General features: G+C 54.4%; 1 protein-coding gene across 3 annotated transcripts in view; it reads right to left on the bottom strand.

Annotated features, from left to right (window-relative positions):
- Positions 1–21,303, bottom strand: part of FBXL18 (F-box and leucine rich repeat protein 18) — a 65,020-nt gene that overhangs the window by 21,854 nt on the left and 21,863 nt on the right. Inside the window, exon 5 of one of the 3 annotated variants that reach the window (XM_070780254.1) lies at positions 16,823–21,052. The exons of the other annotated variants lie outside the window; for them this stretch is intronic. Coding sequence (XP_070636355.1) covers positions 20,896–21,052 — 157 coding nt within the window. The 3' untranslated portion in view covers positions 16,823–20,895. Of the gene's footprint in view, positions 1–16,822; positions 21,053–21,303 lie in introns of those variants that run through there. 3 annotated transcript variants of the gene reach the window in all.

Below are 21,303 nucleotides of genomic sequence, written 5' to 3'. Positions count from 1 at the left end.
TGTCCATGGGATTTTCCAGGCAAGAATACTGGAATGTGTTGCCATTTCCTCCTCCAGAGGATCTTCCCAACCTGGGGATTGAACCTATGTCTCCTGCAAGACAGGTGGATTCTTTACACTGAGCTACCTGGGAAAATATTTAAGTTCTTTTTTTTTTAAACACTTACTTATTTCTTTATTTTTATCTATTTGGTTCTGCTGGGTCTTAGTCGTGGCATGTGGGATCTTTAGTTGCCACATGTGGGATCTAGTTCCCTGGCCAGGGATGGAGCTCAGGCCCCCTGCGTTGAACACACAGAGTCTTAGCCACTGGACCACCAGCGAAGTCCTTGGACCTAAGCAGAGCAGAAATGCCAACACGGACTGCTCCCAGGGGTGGCAGAGGGTGCTTAGAGGGCATTCACTAGCAAATGCCTGTCTGCCTTGGAATCTCAGACCAGGAGCAGGATTCTACTGGGGCTACTGATGAACATTCTGGAGACAGATCGGCAGAGACGGGCAACTGGGCTCTACCTTGGCCCAGGTCTGGTCCACTGCATAACTGGCACCAGGGCATAGAAGTCGCCCAATCAAATGTACAGCTGATCCCAAAAGTCGGGAGACAAAATACAAAAGCCAACCTGCAGGGCACTCAGTATCACGTGGGGGCCTATAGTTGCAGGCCCCATGGACTATGCTACTGTGAAAGCTGGTGGCCAGCTGGTTAAATATGGGGAAGACCATGTCATCCGCTTCACAGGCTGTGAGAGTTAAATGAATGAATGCTGCTGCTGCTGCTAAGTCGCTTCAGTCGTGTCCGACTCTTCGCGACCCCATAGACAGTGGCCCACCAGGCTTCCCCGTCCCTGGGATTCTCCAGGCAAGAACACTGGAGTGGGTTGCCATTTCCTTCTCCAATGCGTGAAAGTGAAAAGTGAAAGTGAAGTCGCTCAGTCGTGTCCAACCCTCAGCCACCCCATGGACTGCAGCCTTCCAGGCTCCTCCGTCCATGGGATTTTCCAGGCAAGAGTACTGGAGTGGGCTGCCATTGCCTTCTCCGAATGAATGGATGGAGAAGGCCTGCAAGACCACTTGATACGTAGTGAGTAACTCATAAATATAAGCTACTATGATCATACACATAAGCTACTTAAATTTAATATAACCATAAGAACGGGGCTTCCCTGCTGCCTTAGTGGCAAAGAATTTGCCTGCCAATGCAGGAGACACAAGAGATGGAGGTTGGATCCCTGGGTCGGGAAGATTCCCTGGAGAAAGAAACGGCACCCCACTCCAGTATTCTTGCTTGGGAAATCCCAAGCAGAGGGACAGAGGAGCCTGGTGGGCTACAGCCCAGTGGGTTGCAAAAAGTTGGACATGACTGAGCGTGAGCACACGCACACAACCATAGGAAAACCCCTAAAACAAAAAGGCCAAGAGCTGAGGATACACGGGGTGACCTCTGTCAACTGGGCACCTGTCTCCTCCCTTCTCTCCCCTTTCACCTGCCCTCTCCTCCAAGTGACACTTCAGTTCATAGCTTTGAGTAGCAGTTGTCCTTCGCACCTCCTCCATGAAGCCTCTCCTGATTCCTGCATATGGAAAACACTTCTCCCACCACTCAAATCCTATAAGGGTTTATCTGTCCCTGTCTGGTGAGCTTTATCACTCCCTACCTTGGAATAGTTATTTATATAGACATCTGAAGGCATTATTTGTTTTGTTTTGGTTTCAATTTTCATTTACTTATTTTTGGTTACGCTGGGTCTTCTTGCTACACACGGGCTTTTCTGTAGCTGGGGCCAGCGGGGGCTGCTCTCCGTGGCAGTGTGCAGACTCTAGGGCATGAAGGCTTCAGTGGTGTGGTGCACAGGCTTAGCTGCCGTAGAATCTTCCCGGACCTGGGATTGAACCCGGGTCCCCTGCATTGGCAGGTGGATTTCTATCCACTGTACCACCAGGGAAGACCTGCAGGCATTATTCGTTTCTGGACAATAAATTACCCTGAAACTTAACAGTTTAAAATAATAAGCAGAGACCTCCCTTGTGGCTCAGTGGCTAAGACTCCTCACTCCCAATGCAGGGGACGTGGGTTCAATCCCTGGTCAGGGAACTAGATCCCACCTGCTGCAACTGAAGATTCTGCATCCTGCAACTAAGACCTGGTGCAGCCAAATAAGTAAATAAATATTTTTTAAAAAACAGAAACAAAGAAAAATAAACAATAAGCATTTGTTACCTCACAGGGGTTCCGGTGCAGAAGGCATCCAGGAGCAACTCAGCTGTGTGGTTCTTGACCCAGGGTCTCCCCCAGGTTGCAGTCAAGCTGCTGGCTGGGACTGCAGTCATCAGAAGGCTTGGCCGGCCTGGAGGCTCCACACCCCAGGTGGGTAACTCTCGTGGCCGCAGGCAGGAGGCCTCAGTTCTTTACCACGTGGACTGCTCTACAAGGCTTCTTGAGCATCCTGCCAACACGGCACTTGGCTTCCCCCGGGGCAAGTGATCCAAGGGAGGGAAATGAGCTATAATGTCTTTTCTGACTTCAGTTCAGTTCAGTCTCTCAGTCGTGTCTGACTCTTTGACACCCCATGGACGCCAGGCCTCCCCGTCCTTCTGACTTAGCCTCCACCATTTCTGCAATATCCTGTTACTTAGGTCAGGCCCACCCAGTACAGGAGGGGACGTCATGGGAGGAAATACCAGGAGGCTGGGATCACTGGGGGCCATCTTGGGGGCCAGCCAACACAGCCTCCTTTTGTTCCTTCTGGAACATAAACTCGAGTACACAACTGAAATCCCGGCTCAACGTCTAACACCTGGCTGTTGTTCAGTCGCCCAGTCGTGTCCGACTCTGCAACCACCTGGACTGCAGCACGCCAGGCCTCCCTGTCCTTCACCATCTCCCAGAGTTTGCTCAAACCCACGGCCATCAAGTGGGTGATGCCATCCAACCATCTCATCCTCTGTCATCCCCTTCTCCTCCTGCCCTCAATCTTTCCCAGCACCAGGGTCTTTCCCAATGAGTCAGGCCCTCGCATCAGGTGGCCAAAGTATTGGAGCTTCAGCTTCAGCATCAGTCCTTCCAATGAATATTCAGGACTGATGTCCTTTAGGATGGACTGGTTTGATCTCCTTGCAGTCCAAGGGACTCTCCAGAGTCTTGTCCAACACCACAGTTCAAAAGCATCAGTTCTTTAGCACTCAGCCTTCTTTAATGGTCCAACTCTCATCTCTATACATGACTACTGGAAAAACCATAGCTTTCACTGTATCTTACACCTAGTTGACATTAAATACACTCTAGATGAAAAAAAAAAAAAAATGAAGACAGAAATACCCCCTCACTGGCTGACTGTACATTGTCCAGTTAAACCCCACCTGGCCTCCATAGGTGCAGAAGATGAAGTCTCCCATGCCTGCATGGAGCAGGGAGAAGGTGACTCCTGTGGGTGAAGATGGTAGCAGGAGTTGAGGTTTGGGGAGCCAGCAACCTCAGGAGGAAGGAGGGAGGGGTGTTCAGTGGGGTGGTGACGATTTCCTGGGGCTGGACAGCTGAGGATGGTCTAGAGTAAGATTAGGAAAAGATCATCACCTCAACAACATGCACAAACTGGATTCAAAACTGGGCAAAGGAAAAGATAAAAATTAAAAAAATTTTTTTTTAAATGGGCAACAAGCTTGGATAGACATTTTCCCAAAGGAGACAGACAAATGGCCGGTAAGGAAATGAAAAGATGCTGGACATCACCAAGCATCACAGAAATGCAAACCAAGACCACAAACTGGGCTTCCCTGTGGCTCAGCTGGTAAAGAATCCGCCCGCAATGTGGGAGACCTGGGTTCGGTCCCTGGGTTGGGAAGATCCCCTAGAGAAGGGAAAGGCTACCCACTCCAGTGTTCTGGCCTGGAGAATTCCATGAATGTATAGTCCATGAGGCCGCAAAGAGTTAGACACGACTGAGCAACTTTCACTTAATAAATTAAAAAAAAAAAAAGAACACAAACAGATAACCGCTTCATACCCACTGGGATAGCCACTAACACAGACAAAAACAGACAGCAAGTGTCGGCAAGGATGCGGAGAAACTGGGATTCTGGTGCGCTGTTGGTGGGAGTCTAAAATGGAGAATGCAGCCGAGGGGGAACCCAGCGTGGAGGTTCTCAAAAATTAAATGTAGAATCACCACCACACAATCCAGAGGTTCTACTGGATCTACACTCACAAGCACTGAAAGCAGGTCCCTGAAGAGATATTTGTTTATCGCAATGTTATTCACAAGAGCCAAAAGGTGGGCACGATCCAGGTGTCCCTCGACAGTGTAACAAATGCGGTCCGCCCGTGCAATAGAATGCTTTTTTCAGCCTTTTAAAAAGGAAGGAAATTCTGATGCCCACTACAGCATGGATGAATCTTGAGGACATTATTAGGCTGAGTGGATTAAACCCATCACAAAATAACACTGTATGATTCTACCTAAGTCCGGTCCTTAGAGCATCACATTCATTGAGACAGAAAGTAGAACAGTCGCTGTCAGGAGCTGGGGGAGGAGGCACGGGGGAGTTGGTGTTTAACGGGTTCAGAGAGCAGTTTGGAAGGATGAAAATGTTCTGGAGACGAGGGTGGTCATGGTTGCACAAGGATGTGAATGTGTTTAATAAAAAGAATGGATCACAGGACTAAAAGTAAGCACTAAAGCTACACAACTTCTTGAAGAAAACATAAGAGAAAATTCTTAGTGGCCTTGGGTTTGGGAAGAAGTTCTGAAAAAAACAACACAAAAAGTCGATATAAAAGAAAAAAATCCGTAAATTGGACTTCATCAAAAGAAATTTTTAAAGTTTGCTCTTTGAAAAACATCATGTTAAAAAGCCAAAAAGGCAAGTTACGGCCTGGGAGAAAAGATATATCTGACAAATGATTTGTTCAGCTGTTAGGAAACAACAACTTTTACACAATAGTAAGACAAATAACCCAACTGGGAAAAAACGAGCAAAATATTTGAACAGATACTTCACCAAAGACACACTCATGTCAGATAAGCGCATGAAAAGATGTTCAACATCATTAGTCACTAGGGAGATGCACATGGAAGCCATGTGGGGACACGCATGCCCTCGCACCGCTGAAAGGCGAGAGTCACCGCACCGAGGGCTGGCACGGACGTGAGCCAGCAGGAGCCCTCACAGTCAGCTGCTGCTGTTGTTCAGTCGCTCAGTCGTGTCCGACTCTTTGCGATCCCACGGACTGCAGCACACCAGGCTCCCCTGTCCTTCACTATCTCCCAGAGTTTGCTCAGACTCATGTCCATGGAGCAGGAGATGCCATCCTGAGGATGAGATGGTTGGATGGCATCGCAGCCAGCTGGGAGGAGTGCAAATATCGCCATCCCTTTGGGCAACAGTTCAGCAGTTTCCTTACAAAGTTAAACAGGCACCTACCACGATACAACATTCTCCTCCAAGGAATTTATTTACCCAAGAGAAATGAGAGCTGACATCCACAGGAGATCCTGCACATGACTGTTCAGAGTAGCTTTATTCGTAATGGCCAAATCCTGGAAGCTAGGTGGACGTGCCTCAGCAGGTGAACAGGGGGACAAGTGTGGGCAGGTGACGCGGAGCCTGGCCTGGGGGCGCTCAGGAGGACACGGAGGCCGCGGCCAGAGGGACCCCAGGCTCTGCAGGTGCCTCAGGGCAGGCGGGACCTGTGTGTGTGTGTGTGTGTGTGAGGGTGGGCCGGGGGGGCAGGGCTGCACACGGCCTTCTGTGGCTTTGGTGGGTCAGGAGAATTGGAAACTGTGCCCCGTGGGCCGGGCAGGCCTGGGCTGGGAGCTGGAAGAGTCCCAAGAGCTCTGGGGGGAGGAGAGACAGCTGCTCTGGGGCCGGGGAGGGGGCCGTGGCACCCCCGGGATCTGCCACCAGGTCACCCCAGCCTCAGCGACCCCAGAGCCCAGGCCGAGGACGGAGGCTGAGGGTCCTCCCCAACCCCAAGGGCTCTGCCCATGGGCGGTCAGGCCTGGAGCATCTCAGATATGTACGCAAAGCCTCTCATGGGCAGGCTTGTGGCTAGGGAGCCCCCGACCAGATGGGGGACCCGGCTGTGACCAGTTGGGGGGGCCCTCTAAGACCCATGACAGCCCCTCTTCAACCAGAGCATCCCCGGGCCCCTAACCCCTCTACAGCGGGGTGGGGGCGAGCGTGCTCAGGACTCCGCTTCCAGGAAGGAGGGCTTAAAGACCCCACCAGCCCCTGCCTGGGCCCAACTTGAGGAGGGACAGAAGCCAGAAGAAAGAGGGGCAGGAGGACAGTGGTGGAGGAGGGCGATTTACGGCGTAAACACAGCACTTGTGTGTGGAAGAAAAATATTTTCTTTGAACAAACAAGACTCTCAGCCTCGTTTCCCAGAAGCACCATTATCTCTGCACAGTGCTGCTTCCAAAAAGAAAGGAAAAAAAAAATCACGGGCCAGGGACAGAGGGAAAAGAAAAAAGCTTTGCAACCTGAGAACAAGCGCTCCAGGGCCTCAGGGGCCTTCGCAGGGGGCGGCGGGCTGGGGGCAGTGGGCAAGGCTGGGGTGCCCGGCTGCCTCCCCCAGCCCGGGCCCAGGGGCCTCGTCTGAGCCGGCTTCCCTCATCTCCAGGGGGATGGCAGCACTTGGCTCAGAGCCATCCCAGGGTCCACGGCCCAGGCCCCCAAACCCCACATGGAACCTACTGTGCGCTGGGCCTGGGGAGGTGCGACCCCCAAGAGCTCAGACTACAGAGGGCCCTGCAGCAGCCTTGACCTGCAGGGGGTGCAGGTGGGCGAGCACGCCGGTGTGTTAGGACTCTAGACCACTTCTTTTCTCTCCCACCCCCGGGTGTGTCACTGACCCTCGGGCGTGACCTCCCGGCCCAGCACGACCCATATCCACGTAAAACCACAGGCCAGTGTGCGTGAGGCGACGGCACTGCTGTGTCCAGGGCTTGGTTGGTTGGTTTTAACGTTTAGAAGTTTAAACACATGTTAGGAACAAAGATCCCTAGCCTCAGATTTTGTTTTTACAGACACGAGGCTTCCCAGAGCCTGACTCGTGGCAAACAGCCCCTGCCCCTCCCCGTGTGCCCAGCCTGAGTGCTCAGACAGGGAGGGTGAGCAGGGTCCTCTCGTGGCGGGCGAAGGGGTCTCACCATCCGGGGAGGGGCCAGAGGAGCCCTGGCCCCTGAGGCCAGAGGGGCCAGGGAGCCACATGATAGGAAGCCCTATGACCAGGGAGATGGGGGTGAACAAAGCAGCGTGTGCTGACACCTCAAATTCTAAACATCTTTTATTTTATTTCTAAGATTGCTTTTCTGTCCTGAAGAGAAAGTTATGCACAATACTAAGTTTATAAGGCTGCTCACTGCAGCACCATTTACAAAAGCACAAAGCTGGAGACAAGCTAGATGTCCAACCACTGGGGATCGGTCAGCAGCGTGCGTCAGTCATTAAAGCTGTCACAAATCACAGCATAGCAGCTTAGGTGAGGCAGAAACCTGTGCACCACATAAGCAATCAAAGAGAACACTGGTCAGGGGCTTCCCTGGCAGCCCAGTGGTTAAGACTCCATACTTCCACTCCAGGGGCATGGGTTCGATCCTTGGTCAGGAAACTAAGATCCTGAATGCTTCCTGGCCAAAAAAAGAACATTGGGTAAAGTTGTTTGTAGGGTATAACTCCATCTTTATTTTCTCACACATACACATAATACTCCAAAAAGAAAGGATAGGAAGTTATACTCCAAAATATTAATATTGGGACTTGAATTATTTTTTTGTTGTTAACCTACACTAATTAGATTTTCCAAGTGAACATTACTTATTATTATTATTATTTATTTGGCCATGCTGAACAGCTTGCAGGATCTTAGTGAAAGTGCAGAGTCATAACCACTGGATTGCCAGGGAGTTCCCATGTTTTCAGACGGTAAAGCGTCTGGTGGCTCAGACGGTAAAGCGTCTGTCTACGATGTGAGAGACCTGGGTTCGATCCCTGGGTTGGGAAGATCCCCTGGAGAAGGAAATGGCAACCCACTCCAGTACTCTTGCCTTGAAAATCCCATGGACAGAGGAGCTTGGTGCAGGATACTATCCATACGGTCACAAAGAGTTGGGCACGACTGAGCGACTCACTTTCTTTCCCATCTTTTCAGGTATTTTAAAGGCCACTGGGATTTTCATTGTTCTGTTATTTTTTCATGCTGATTCATAGGTGCTCTCTGTATTAGGGAAATGAGGGCCTTTTTTTTTTTTTTTTGGTCACACCATGCAGCTGGTAGAATCTTACTTCCCCAACCAGGGACTGAACTCAGGCCACGGCAGTGAGAGTGCCAAGCCCTAACCTCTGGGCCATAGGCAATTCCCGAGGGCCTTTATTTTTATAGAAATAAATGTGTGCTTCCCAGCCCTTCTTACCACGGGCACGTCTTGCTCTCAGCGGACCAGAGACAGTTCAAGCCCAGATGCTTTAAGCTCCCACACTGGCTGCTTCTGCCCTCTGGGGGCAAGGTCAGGACCCTGAGCCCTCCTTGGGGGCGTGGCTGTCAGATGAGCCAGGCTTGGGCACATCTGGGTACCAGTTGTCTCCTGTTGGTTGGTTTTCTTTTAACTCTGCTGGGGTTTGACTCTGGCAACCTTTGATGAGCCCCTCAACTCCAGAGCACACTGACTTCAGTCTAGGAGCGCTTTCTCCCTGGCCCTTCCAGGCAGAATGAGCCTCTTCTTCTGCGTTACTTCTGTACCTGGTTCAGACTTTCCCTGTTAATTGCTGTTATCATGCTGAATTCAGTTTTTAAATCATTTTTTTTTTCTCCCCTAATAAAATAATGTTCATTTGGAACTTTCCTGGCAGTCCAGTGGTTAGGATGCAGCTCTTTTGCTGCTAAGGGCCTGGGTTCAATCCCTGGTTGGGGAACTGAGACTCCCACAAGCCACTCCATGTGGCACAAAAAAAGTGTATAAATAAAACCTGAAAAGATGCTCAACTTTGCTCATAAAAGAAATGCTCAGTTAAATTACACAGAGATACTGTTTTTCACCCACCAAGCTTCCAAAATCTGAAAGTTAGAGAACACCCTCTGCTGGCAAGGCTGTGGGAAACAGACTCTTGCACCTTTCTGCTACTACTACTCCTAAGTCGTGTCCGACTCTGTGCGACCCCACAGACCACAGCCCACCAGGCTCCCCCATCCCTGGGATTCTCCAGGCAAGAACACTGGAGTGGGTTGCCATTTCCTTCTCCTTGTACAGGGCTGCTGGGAATGTAAATTGGTTCAGCCAATCCCCGTGGAAGACAATCTGGGCAGTATATCTATCAAAATGACAAATGTATATATTTTTTGACCTAGAAGCTATTCCCGCTTCTAGAAATTTATTTTATAGATACACGCACATGTGTAAAATGACACTCAAGGGATTAATTTGTAGCATTGCAAGTAATCACAAAAGACTGAAAACCATCTAAATTTCCAACCACAGGGGATGAGTTAAATAAATGATAACACATCCATCCAGTGGAATACCACACAGCTGTCAAAACTGAATGGGGAGGTGATAGGAGAAAAGTGACTGAGCAAGAACCTTCAAAAGCTCATCCCTGATAAAATCAATGGAGAAGACTGGCAGAAATGATCAAAAGCAACTTCTGCAGAACGCTGGAAATTAACCAGAGGCTTGCAGCAACCAGGGGAGTGTTTAATCAAGAAAACCAACTGATTTCCAGTAGGAATCAAGCTTTGTGGATTTGTAATTTGTCCTACCCCACCTTCCTTTGTCTAGCTCAGCAACAGCTTTGAAAACTAACAGACCACATTCCCAGCCCCTGAAGAAGTAGAACAGAGCTGAGGCTCTTCCAAAGCTTTATTTTTAAAAAACCTGGCATTTTTGGACACATCTGGTGGTTCCATGGAAGACCTCATTGGAAAAAATTACCTTTATTTAACCTAAGTCAGAGCTCACTCAGTGCTAAAAAGTATTTCACAGAGGGGCCTTTATCTAAAACAATTACAAGCAAGTGTTTTAATGTTGCAGCTGCCTGAGGCAATGAATAACAGTTGGAACAAGTAACAGACTAACCAGAATAAGAGGTAAATAAATAGATAAGAGACTAACCAAATAGCCGAAGAATGAGTTATCTATAGGAGCTTTGAAAAGCTCTGACGTATTTGGATCTTATGTCTTCGGTGGGCAAAGGATCTCTCTGAGGTCTTGCCTACAAGGCACTTACCCCATTTGTGAAGGCTCTGTCCTCATGACCTAATCACTTCCCAAATGCCCCACCTCATAATACCATCTCTGTGGGGGTTAGGATTTCAATATAAAAATTTCCCTCAGTCAGGTCCAACTCTTTGCAACCCCATAGACTGTAGCCCACCAGGCTCCTCTGTCCATGGCATTCTCCAGGCAAGAACACTGGAATGGGTAACCATTTCCTTCTCCGGGGATCTTTCTGACCCAGGGATCGAACCCAGGTCTCTTGGACCAGAATCTTTACCATCTGAGCCACCAGGGAAGCTCATAAATTTATGGGTAGGGCCACAAATATTTAGACCACAGCATTATATGATTCCACTTACATGAATTACCTACAATAGTCAAACTACAGAGAAGGAAGCAGATGGATGGGGGCCCGGACTGGCTGGGGAGGGACGGGGGGAGTGAGCGTTTCCTGGGGACGGAGTTTCAGTTAGGGAAGATGAAGAGCTCTGAGGATGGGTGGTGGGGATGGCTGCAAAGTGTGAGAGTACTCAGTGCCACGGAGCTGTGCAATTAAAGATGGGTACGGTGGTTAAAAGAGGGGCAGGGATGGAGTCAATAATCATATTAAGGCCGATATAAAGAATCAAAGTGGTGGTTCCCTGGGAAGAGAGGAATGGGTGGTGAACTGGGGGCCTGGGGGACAGGAGTAAGAAAGGGCCACCTCACCAGGAATCTTCTCAGACTTATTCATTGTTTTTGTTCGTGTTGTGGCCTGACCGCACAGCCTGCCTGCAGGGTCCACGTTTCCCAACCAGGGATTAAAGGGGGCCCCGGCAGCGAAAGGGCCAAGTCTCAACCACTGGACCGTTGGGAAATTTCCTCTTCTGTTTGTTTGTTTTGCCAGGCTGCCTGGCTCACAGAAGCTCAGACTCCTGACCAGGGATTGAACCCAGGCCCCGGCAACGAAAGCGCAGCACCCTAACCACGAGGCCACCAGGGCCACTCCTGTTACTCATTGTTGAGTCACTTGAATATATATTCCTACTCCAAATATTACATTTAAGACAAAAACAAACAAACAAACAAACAAACAGTTAATGACGAAGAACTGAGCCCGAGTTTGATCAAACCTCTGGATCCAGCTGCCCATCGGCAAGAAACACAGGCCGTGCAGATCGGCACCGAGGGATGCGGTCAGGAAAAATCCAGACCGTGGGGAATTCTCCAGGTGGGCTGGCCCGGGCGCTCCAAATATTAATTGTTCAGGAAAGAAAGGGACAGACGGGACCCCCTGGACAGGACCTGAAGATACAGCAACGAAAACTGCTAGACTGGGCTGCAGTGTCATTGGGCGTCAAATCAGGGCCACCTGCACAGGAGGGCGAGGCAGGTGGTCACGGCTGGAGCTGAAGAACTCTGCTGCTCAGCGCGTGCCTCAGTCGTGTCTGAGTCTGGGTGACCCTATCGGGTGCAGCCCGCCAGGCTCCTCTGTCCGTGGGATTCTCCAGGCAAGAATACTGGGGTGGGGTTGTCATGCCCTTTTCCAGGGGATCTTCCCGACCCAGGGATCGAACCCATGTCTCCTGCATTGCAGGCAGATTCTTTACTGTTTGAGCCACCGGGGAAGCCCTGCCTCTCAGTACATTATGCTAACTCATCAAGCTATTTGTTTTCTGTGATTTTCTGTACTGATTTTTTTTAAAGAAAAGTTTAAAAGAAACCCAGGCTTTCCACACCCTGCCCTTGGAACAGGGGCACTGCTCCATGGCTTGAGACTGAGTGTCCCGGCGCGGTGGGCAGGCCATGGCTGTTGGGGAGGGAGCCGAGCCTCCGCGTTTTTTTCTAGAGAATGAGGTAACGAAGCACCGAGCTCATGGCTCCTCTGGCGAAAACTGGGCTCCGTCTTTGAAGAATTTTCTCAGACCACCAAGGCGTCATGGGACAGCTCATTGTCCCCACACTTAGGGAGGAGGGTCTGGACCACCCGCTCCCAGGGCTGGCTCCAGGCTCTCCCCCACCACCTTAATTTGAGGGGGGTCCATTGCCACCCCAGCAATGGTCTGAACTACCCAAACGTTGCTTCTCGTGGAATCCAGTCTTTTTATCTTTTTTTCAAGAAATGTATGTTTTTTTTGTTTTTCTTTTGGCCAAGCCGTATAACGTGTGGGACCTTACTTCCCGTGTGTGTTAACTGCTTAGTCGTGTCTGACTCTGTGCGGCCCTATGCACTGTAGCCCGCCAGGCTCCTCTGTCTATGGGATTCTCCAGGCAAGAATACCTGAGTGGGTTGCCATCTCCTTCTCCAGGGGGTCTTTCTGACCCAGGGATTGAACCCAGGTCTCCCGCTTTGCTGGCAGACTCTTTACTGTCTGAGCCACAAGGGAAGCCCCTTACTTCCCCAACCAGGGATCAAATCTGTGCCCCCTCCAGTGGAAGCTCGGAGCCATAACCATCGGACCACCAGGGAAGCCCCCGGCCTCATTTTAGTAGCCCACTCCCCTAAAGAGTCCCCTAAAGACCCCTCCACCAAAGTCTGCTGTGTACTTGCGTTGGTCCAGATTTTGCTCTGCACAGACTTGCCCCAGGAAGGACTTTTTCTAACCGAAATAGGTCATCATATCTTGTATAGAATCTTGCAACTTGCCTCTGGGATTAATAGGCAGTGAACAATTTTTTAATAGATCTAGAAATGATCTGTTCTCGTTGAGAGCGTCATCCTAGAGTATGTTTTTATTTTCCTTCTTTTCTATTTTTTAGAATATGTTTTTAATGACATTATTTTATTCACTTTCTATGTGTGTTTTTTGTTTCCATCTCAGCATTAATTTCATCTGTGCCCATGGTAGAAAATCTGGAAAAAGAAGAGAATGAAAACGCGCACACTGAGAAGTCCTCCCACCCACGGGAAGCGAGCCTGCACTTCCCTCCAGTCCCTCTTCCACCCGCCTCTTCTCCTGCCTCGCTTTCCTGGTGGGCTCTGAGTGCAGAGACAGAGTGGGGGACCGCCCCCCCCCGCAGTGTATTCCTTTTCTATCGCTGATATCGTGTCAATGAGCACCGTTCTGCAAGTCAGGAGTCTGACCCGGGGCTCACTGGGGTAAAAATCAAGGTGTCACCAGGGCTGTGGCCCCTCTGGTGGCATTAGAGGACAGTCAGCCTCCTGGCTTTTCCCAGCTTCCAAAGGCCACCTGTTTCCTCAGCTTATGACCCCTTCCTCTGGCAGCGTCAGGCCAAGGCCTCATTCAAGCCCCCCTCCTGGACTTTCAGGAACCTCTGTGATTCCACTGGGCCCATCAGAAGAACCGCTCATGTCAAAGCCTCATGAGCTGCAAACGTAATCCCCCTTTGCCGCTAACCAAGCATAGTCACGGGGTCTGGGGATGAGGGTGGAGCTGGCTTTGGGGGCCATATTCTTTTAGGAGGTAAGTGGGTGGGAGGGGCTGGGGCTGTGGATGAGACTAGGAGCCTCAATTGGGGAACATACAGCCGGAGGTCACCACCCTCCCTGCACACAGATGCATGTGGTACGGAATCACCAAATCACAGGAAAAAAAATTTTTTATTTATTTGGCTTCACTGGATCTTCACTGAGGCACACAGGATCTTAATTGCAGCATTCAAACTCTTAGTTGCAGTATGAAGGATCTGGCTCCCCGACTGGGAATCAAACCCAGGTCCCCTGCATTGGGAGTGCTGAGTCTTAGCCACAGGACCACCAGGCAAGCCCCCCTACGTCATCTTAAGCCTATTACTTTTAGTTGATCTGCACTGCTCGCTTGGACGCCCTCACCATCATTTCCGTCCTGGGGAGTTAGTGCATTTGAAATCAGGGAACGCAGAAAATAAAAATTCCCGTGTGGGACGCAGTTGAGAGGTGACCTCCGCGTCCTGAAGCCCAAGGGCTGAGATGGGGGCTGTCATCCTGTGCAAAGATGCTAAACCCACTCCCCAAATACAGCTCTGTGTTTCCAGTTTCCTAGAAGCTCCTCCTTGCCTCTAAAAACTCTCCCTTAGACCCAGAAATCTCACTAACCAGTCTCTCCTAAGGAAATCTTTCTAAATATAGAAAACGCTCCAGCACAAGGGTATTTGGGCCATTTTCCTCGGAAGAGTGACTAATTAGACACAACCTAATTGTCCGACAGTGGGGGGCCAGCCGGCCGGTGGCAGCAAACTGCATCATTAAAGTGATGAGTCCAGGAGAATACAGGCAGCCGCCTGCATCGCCGTCCGTGTGCACAGGACTGCGATCCGGTGATCACAGCTACAGACGGTTTCTAAAAGCCCGGAATAAAGGCTTGAAGGACATTAACAACAACAGCAGCGGAGGTTCTCTCTGGCTGGGGAGGACTGGGGTGATTTCTCTTCCCCTTTGTTCTACCTCTCGGAAATGTTCAAGTTCCCTGGGAAGAGCGAGATAGAAAAGTCTACCTTTCAGTGAATTGGTTGTGTGCACCGAACGGTGTGTGGAATTAATGCCATCCCTTTGTGTGGGTGAGTGAACGTGTGTGTGTGTCACACGTGAGTGTGTGCACGTGAGAGTGCACGGGATGTGGAAGTGGAGTGTGTGCCCGAACGTTGGGTGCGGGTGGTCTGAGTGTGACTGGGTGTGAACGTGAGTGTGGGTGGATGTGAGGATGAATGCCACATACATCAACGTATGTGCGTGTAAATGTACATACGTGAGTGGACACGTGTGAACGTGGGGGCATCAGTGTGGGTGTGTGAGCGAGTGTGCGACCCTGTGACACTGTGAATCTGTGTGTTCGTGTGAATGTGTGAGAAAGGGTGGGGCCTAAGTGCGTGGTGTGAATACTAACGCAGGGGTGTCTGTGGACTTGCCTGTGAGAGTGGGGGGGTGTGAATGTCAGGTGTGTGCAAGTGTACGGACATGAGCACGTGTGCTGGAGTGTTGGTGACTGTGTGCACGTGAAGCTGTGAGTGGATGTGTGTAAGCATGAGTGTGTGTGGACGTCGGGCGTGGGCACCCATGTGACGGCCAGGTCTGAGGGCACATCTCTGGTGGGCAGCCCCCGCCCCTCACAGTGGGGAGAGAAGCCCGACTCGCCCACGTGGGGGTGTCCCAGCCACAGGCCTGGCCGAGGTCCCGGGAGAGCCAGCCCTGACCCCCCAGCGCGTGAGTGAAGGAGGTCCCGGGCCCCCAGTGGCTCCGGACGAGGCGGAGCCCAGGTCAGCCACCTCGCTGTGATCTGTGCGGACAGCCTCCCACGGAAGCCCGGAGCGTCTCTGAAAGGCTCTTCCCAGCCTGCAGTTGAGGGTTCGCTGTGCGGTTTTCTGAGCCTTGCACCCCCTGTCCCACCCCACTGGCCTGTGGTCCCAGGGACCATGTCTCCCGTGTGTGTGAAGCAGAGCCCGCGGGGGCTTCTCGCACCCACCCTCCCGTCCAATGAATGCCCGCTGCTGCTGCCCTGGACACAGAGGGCAGAGGGTCAATCCTGCCCCTCTTGGGAGGGTCACTGCTGAGATCGCTCAAGGATCATCCCCTCAGTCTGCTCACCTGCTCCCGGCTGGAAGTGAACCATTGTGGGGAGTCCCGTGGGGGCACCCGGGGCTCAGGCAGAACCGGGAGGGACAGAGGCTCCTGTTCCCGAGTGGCTGCTGCTGCTCAGGTAGGCGGCTCACCTGGAGGACCACCCGGTGGCTCAGGAGGCGTCGCTGGCCCCCTCTGCCCACCTGATGGCCCCTGCCCTTGCCCCTCTGTCCTGCCCACCTCTGGGCCCGGCCCAAGTCCAGGTCCCCACTTCTCCCCAGACACCTGCCCACCTGCCCTGAGCCCCTGCCTCAACGGTCCCTCTCCATCCTCCCCCTGGCTGCAGGCAGGTCCTGGAACCCAATCTAGGGCAGGAAGTTTCCACGTAAAACCGACGCTGCCAACGTGCCAGTCCCGACTGGACACATACAGTGTGATTTCACTGGATGAGTTCCCCGGAGTCAGCTTCATAGAGACAGAAGGGAGGCGGGTGGGTGCCAGGGGCTGCGGGAGGCGGGTGAGGAGTTAGTTGTTAGTGGGGCAGAGTCTCAGTTTGGGAGGATTAGAGTGCTCTGGAGATGATGGTGGAGCCGCTTACACGACCACGTGAATGTACTGACCACCACTGAACTGTCCAGATACAAATGGTTTAGACAGCAAGTTTTATGTTGTGTACATTTTACCCCTGGAAAATACAAGTATGTGTATTAAGTAAAAACGAAACCGACTCGGTGCCCACAGCCCCCACATAACACCTGCGCTGACCCGGCCTCTGCCAGCTGTACAGAGCCCTCGTGTGGAGGGCAGCTTGGGTCTCCCTGGCGTCCTGCATCCCTGCCCGCCAGCCCCGCCTTGGCTGTGCCCCTCCTCGTGGCCTCTGCCCCCCCCACCCTCCAGCCCCCAAAGGCCGAGTCAGTGGCTGCCCCCTGACGGCCCCAGGCAGCAAATGGGCCCCGTTTGGGGTCTCACGTCTCCCTCCAGGGACCCTCAAGCGGCCCGGTAGAGATTCTGTTCTCAACACCTGAACAGCAGCAGGTGACCGGAGTGCCCCACCTCGGCCCACCCTCCGGGGTTGCAGAGGGGGTCGCAGGGGAAAGGTCAGGGGCGCCCCAGCTGGAAGGACCACACAGCTGCCCGGTTTTGCTAAATCAATTCCACTTTATTTGAAACTTTTGACATGCCACAAATTTACATGAAAATACCCATTCGAAATGTAAGTTGGAACACAAAATTCAGAAGCAGCTTCACCAAAGGACAAAGAGGTCTGTCATTGAAAGGCAGGTGACGCGAATTCGGTCACTTAGCACCTGGTCACATACACACATGCTGTGAGACACCCTGGCACCCCCCACCCCACCCCCTCACTACCGATCCTGTGCTGAGCGGGACTCTCTGGCCAGAGGGGCAGGCAGTGGTCAGATGGGCAGGTGGGCGGGCGGGCAGTAGTCCGAGTGGCAGCCAGGAACTGGCTGGAGGCAACCAATGGCCGTGGGGTGTCACGTGCCACGGCACCCAGGCAAAAGCACACACCTGCACACAGCCCTCCGCCCACCCCCACCGCTCTCACACCCTCGCTCCCCCGGTGGGCACAGCAGGGCAGCCTCTGGGTACTGCTGGCCTGGAGTCTGGTACAGCTGGTGCCCCAACCCTGTGCTATTAATGCAAGACCTCATACTTCAGAGTGTTTTGAAAAAACTTCAGAAAGTAATTTAGACGACGCTGGTCAGCCTGTGTGGGACCTGGGGTTTGTGAGTTTCTGTGGGTGTTTGCTCATCACGCCCGGCAGACCAGAGACACTGCTCGTCAGAATCCTGTGCCCTGAGCCCCTCCGCACAGGGAGGGGGCCAAGGGCCGAGGCCACGAGGACCACAGGCGTTGGCGTCCACGTCTCCCTCAGTGGGGGCCACACTCCAGTATCCTCACCCACCAATCCCCCTTCTTTTTCCAAGGTCTCAGCACTTTGCAAATCTTAACGGAACAGGGAGGCCGAGAGGAAGCAGAGGGGGACGGGAGGGAGGACCCATCCCGGCAGGCCCCCCGCTGCCAGGCTGGGCGGGTTGGCAGGGTATGCACTGGGACCCGCCACCATCCTGGCCATGCACCAGGAGACCACCAGGGCAATGAGGTTGTGACCGCTGGGTTCAGGCCCTCTGGCCAGCAGAGACCCGGGCACCCCGGCCCCACTTCCCCAGGCCAGGCATCTGCCAAACTTCTGCTCCTGGGGCCCCGGATCCCGCCTCAGGGTGGGGCTGGGCAGGGGGTCAAGGGAGCATCATCTCAAACACCCAGCCTTGCACAGCCACCGGAAGAGGGCACCTCAGCCCCAGGCCCGAGAGGAGAAGCCCTTGGAGACCTGGGAAAGGTACCCTCGGTCCTGTCTTCCCAGGTCCTCGAAAGGCAGCCGACAGGCCTCCGGACCGGGATCGCCTTCGGGCGGGTGGCCGGGCTGCCTGGAGGCACTGACTTAGCAGAGCCCAGCCCCAGGAGCAGGCAGGGCCTCTGGGTCTGGGCGGGGCCTCAGGTCTGAGGGCGGGGCACCGGCAGAGGGGCGGCTTCCGGAGGCCAGCTGGGGTCTCTTGTTAACAAAGACACAAACATCCGTCTGGGTCCCCTCCTCCCTCATTCCCCGCTCCCCGCTCCCCGGTGTCTGTCTCGCACACACCACGCACACACATCATGCAGACGTGTGCTCCCACACTCGTGTGCGCACCACAAACAGAACCCTTACATGGCTGACTACACTCACACGTGCAGGCACGTAGATGTACACGCACGCTCCACGCACACAGCACACACGCGTACACACACACACATGCGTGCACGCGCAGGCCCCAGAGCTGACCAGGCCCCTCTCCGCAGGCAGCATATGGTCCGCCGCTTAACAGCCCAGTTCCGCCAATTGGGGACCATCAGGGTGGGTTCTTCTCCCAGCATAAAATGCTGCAGAATATAAATTGCAATTAACAACGGTGCCAAAATAGCACTTAGTGAGAATAAGCACATTACTGACATCTGGTGCGTCCTGTCCCGGCGGCAGGAGCGGGGGAAATGCTTGCTCTAAGTAAAGCGTGGTCGGGGGACACTGAAAACACAAGCCCCTCTCAGGGGGCTGCTTTCCAAGGCAGCTCGCGCCCCAGCCTCCCGTGAACGGCCCCTCCCAGCCCTGGTGGCTGGCACAGACGAGGCTGTTGGTTGAAAGCGCTTGCTTATGAGAACCATGGCTGCCTGCGGGGAGGGTCCCAGGGGAAGGTCTGTCTCTGGCCTGAGTCCAGCTGCTGTGGATGAAGACATGAGTACCAGGGCCCCTGGGTCTCCTGCCCCCATCCTGGGCCGAGTCCCCCGGCTGGTCAGGCTGAAGCTGGCCACAGCCCTGCTCTGAGGGAAGCGGTCAGTCCCCACACCACCTTCCCGATGGCCCTGCAGGTGGTCTCTAGGTGCATCCGACAGAAATGCCCAGGAATGGAGGCGGGGGGAATCCCACCACCTCTCAGACCCTCGTTCACAGCATGTGGCCTTGTCTCTCCGGGGCCTGGGGCGGTCTGGCCTGCAACCTGCGAGGATGCCAGAGGAGCCAGCCAGGAGCGTGGGGTGAGGGCCCCAGGCGTTCCCCTGGAGCAGCCGGCACGCTGGTCCCTCCAGGCAGGAGGCAGAAAACTGCCAGCGGCACCTGGGGAAGGAAGGGGGCACCCCACGCTCCAGAGCAGACAACGGCACCCACAGCAGGAAAGCCACGGGGTGGGGGAGGAGCCCAGCTCCACGTGCAAACACACGGTCTGCCCAGTGCAGGGAGGTGAGAGCAGGGCCAGGGCCATGGGGCAGGAGGCCGCCAGACAGATGGTGCTTCGGAGGACTGACCGGAGCGCTGGGGGCGTGTGTGCGTCCGGGACCCTGACCCCAGGCACGCTTCTGCCCTCCGAAGGCCTCCTGATCCCCTGGGCCTGGTGGGGGGAGGGCTGCTGAACTGTCTGCCCCAGGAGGACCCCGGGAAGGGCAGGTGAATGTGGGCTCAGGGTCCAGGTCCCTTCAACAGGCGAACGACAGGACAAGAGACACGCAACGGGGGCAACCAGCATGTGCAACCGAGCAGGAAGCCAGCGAGGCTGGGGGCCACGGAGCAGACAGCAGCCAAGGTGGGCAGCAGCGGCGAGGCGGGCCTGGCAGACTGCATGCCCAGCCCAGAGTGGGAAGGAGGCCAGCCCCGGGCTCTGGGGAGGCAGCCTCTCTGGAGACCCAGCAGCCCCCGGCTGGAAGGCCCCCTGACGCCACCCAGCCTTCCTGGGACATCTCCAGGAGCGTCACCAGGGGTGTCGGGGCAAGCCTCTGGGTGCAGGGACCCCAACCGGCGCCCTTGGAAGCCCACCAGCCGTGGGGGTGATGGCTCTGGGGGAGAGTCTCGGGGTGACAAGGTAGAGGCACCCGGTGACCCCAGGGTGTGAGGCTGGGACATGGGGAGGCTGCCCCCCACCCCCCCCACCCCCCATTTTGGGAATAGCTGCAGTGCCATTTTTTAAAGTGCTAAACACAGCTCTCTGAAATAGGGTAATGGGGTTGCCTTTCCGGCCTCACACGTCCTTTCTGGGTTCTGATATTTCAAGTTTTTCTAACGAAGCAGGTCTGCCTACATTTCCCCAGAAACAGGGAGCTGCAGCTTCCAAAGCCGGTGGCCGTGACCGCGTGCAGCCGGGGACGCCTGGCCACCCGCTGCTGGCCTCAACCTGCCTGATGTCGTCTGGCTGGAAAGGAACCGGAGACAAAACCGGGTTAACAGGAAGAAGGGAGCCCCAAACTGCAGCCACACACCTGGAGCTCCCCTCTGCCCCTCCCCAGAGCCTGGAGGCCGCCGACCAGCAACACAGAGTCAAGGGACACTCCTGGGCGGGGGGCACTGGGGCCATGCGGGGCTCTGGGACCTGGCTCCAGTGAGTCCGCACCCCTGAAGGCACCCCCGCCGGGCCCCCCGTCACCGGCCAGCCGGCCTCGCATCCCTCCCCCCCATCTCAGCCGAGGGGCGCTGAGGTGGAGTCCTCACAAGGAAGCGCTCAGGGGCCGGGCGGGCGCACGAGACAGCCCGGGAGGTGGCTTCCTTCCCGCTGGGAGCCCGGGGGTGCGGGCCCGGGTGGCGGGCAGGTACAGCAGCTATGGCTGAGGGGGAGGCCACACGCCTGTCCAGGCTGTCCTGGGTCCGTGGCTGCCGCCAGGCACCCACTCCCGTCACCACCACAGGTTGGGGGGCTCCTCGGCCACTCTGCTTTTAAACAAGGTGACCTCATCCAGGTGCACCATCGGCACGTCCCGGATCACGTCGGTCAGGCCCTCGTGGAGCAGGGGGAAGACGACGACGTTCAGCGCTGGCCGCTCCGCCTGGAAACTGAACCAGAGGGAAGCTGTTAGCAGGCCGCGCGCAGACAGGCCGTGTCCCCAAGGTGCGGCAGCTGACGCGGGAGTGTGCGCGGGGGCCTTCCCGATGTCCGAGCAGGCCCTGTCTCCCCGGGGCAGCGGGGAGGTCCCTGAAGGTGACACTAGGGAGCCGCAGCACCGAGGTTGCACAGGCAGGACTCGGCAGGGACGGGGGCCAGGCGGCCAACCCTGTGCACACACAGACCTTCCAGAAGGACACCG

This window comes from Bos indicus, chromosome 25, assembly GCF_029378745.1.
Source record: "Bos indicus isolate NIAB-ARS_2022 breed Sahiwal x Tharparkar chromosome 25, NIAB-ARS_B.indTharparkar_mat_pri_1.0, whole genome shotgun sequence".
Classification (NCBI taxonomy): domain Eukaryota; kingdom Metazoa; phylum Chordata; class Mammalia; order Artiodactyla; family Bovidae; genus Bos; species Bos indicus.
This window is presented reverse-complemented; position numbering and strand designations above follow the sequence as displayed.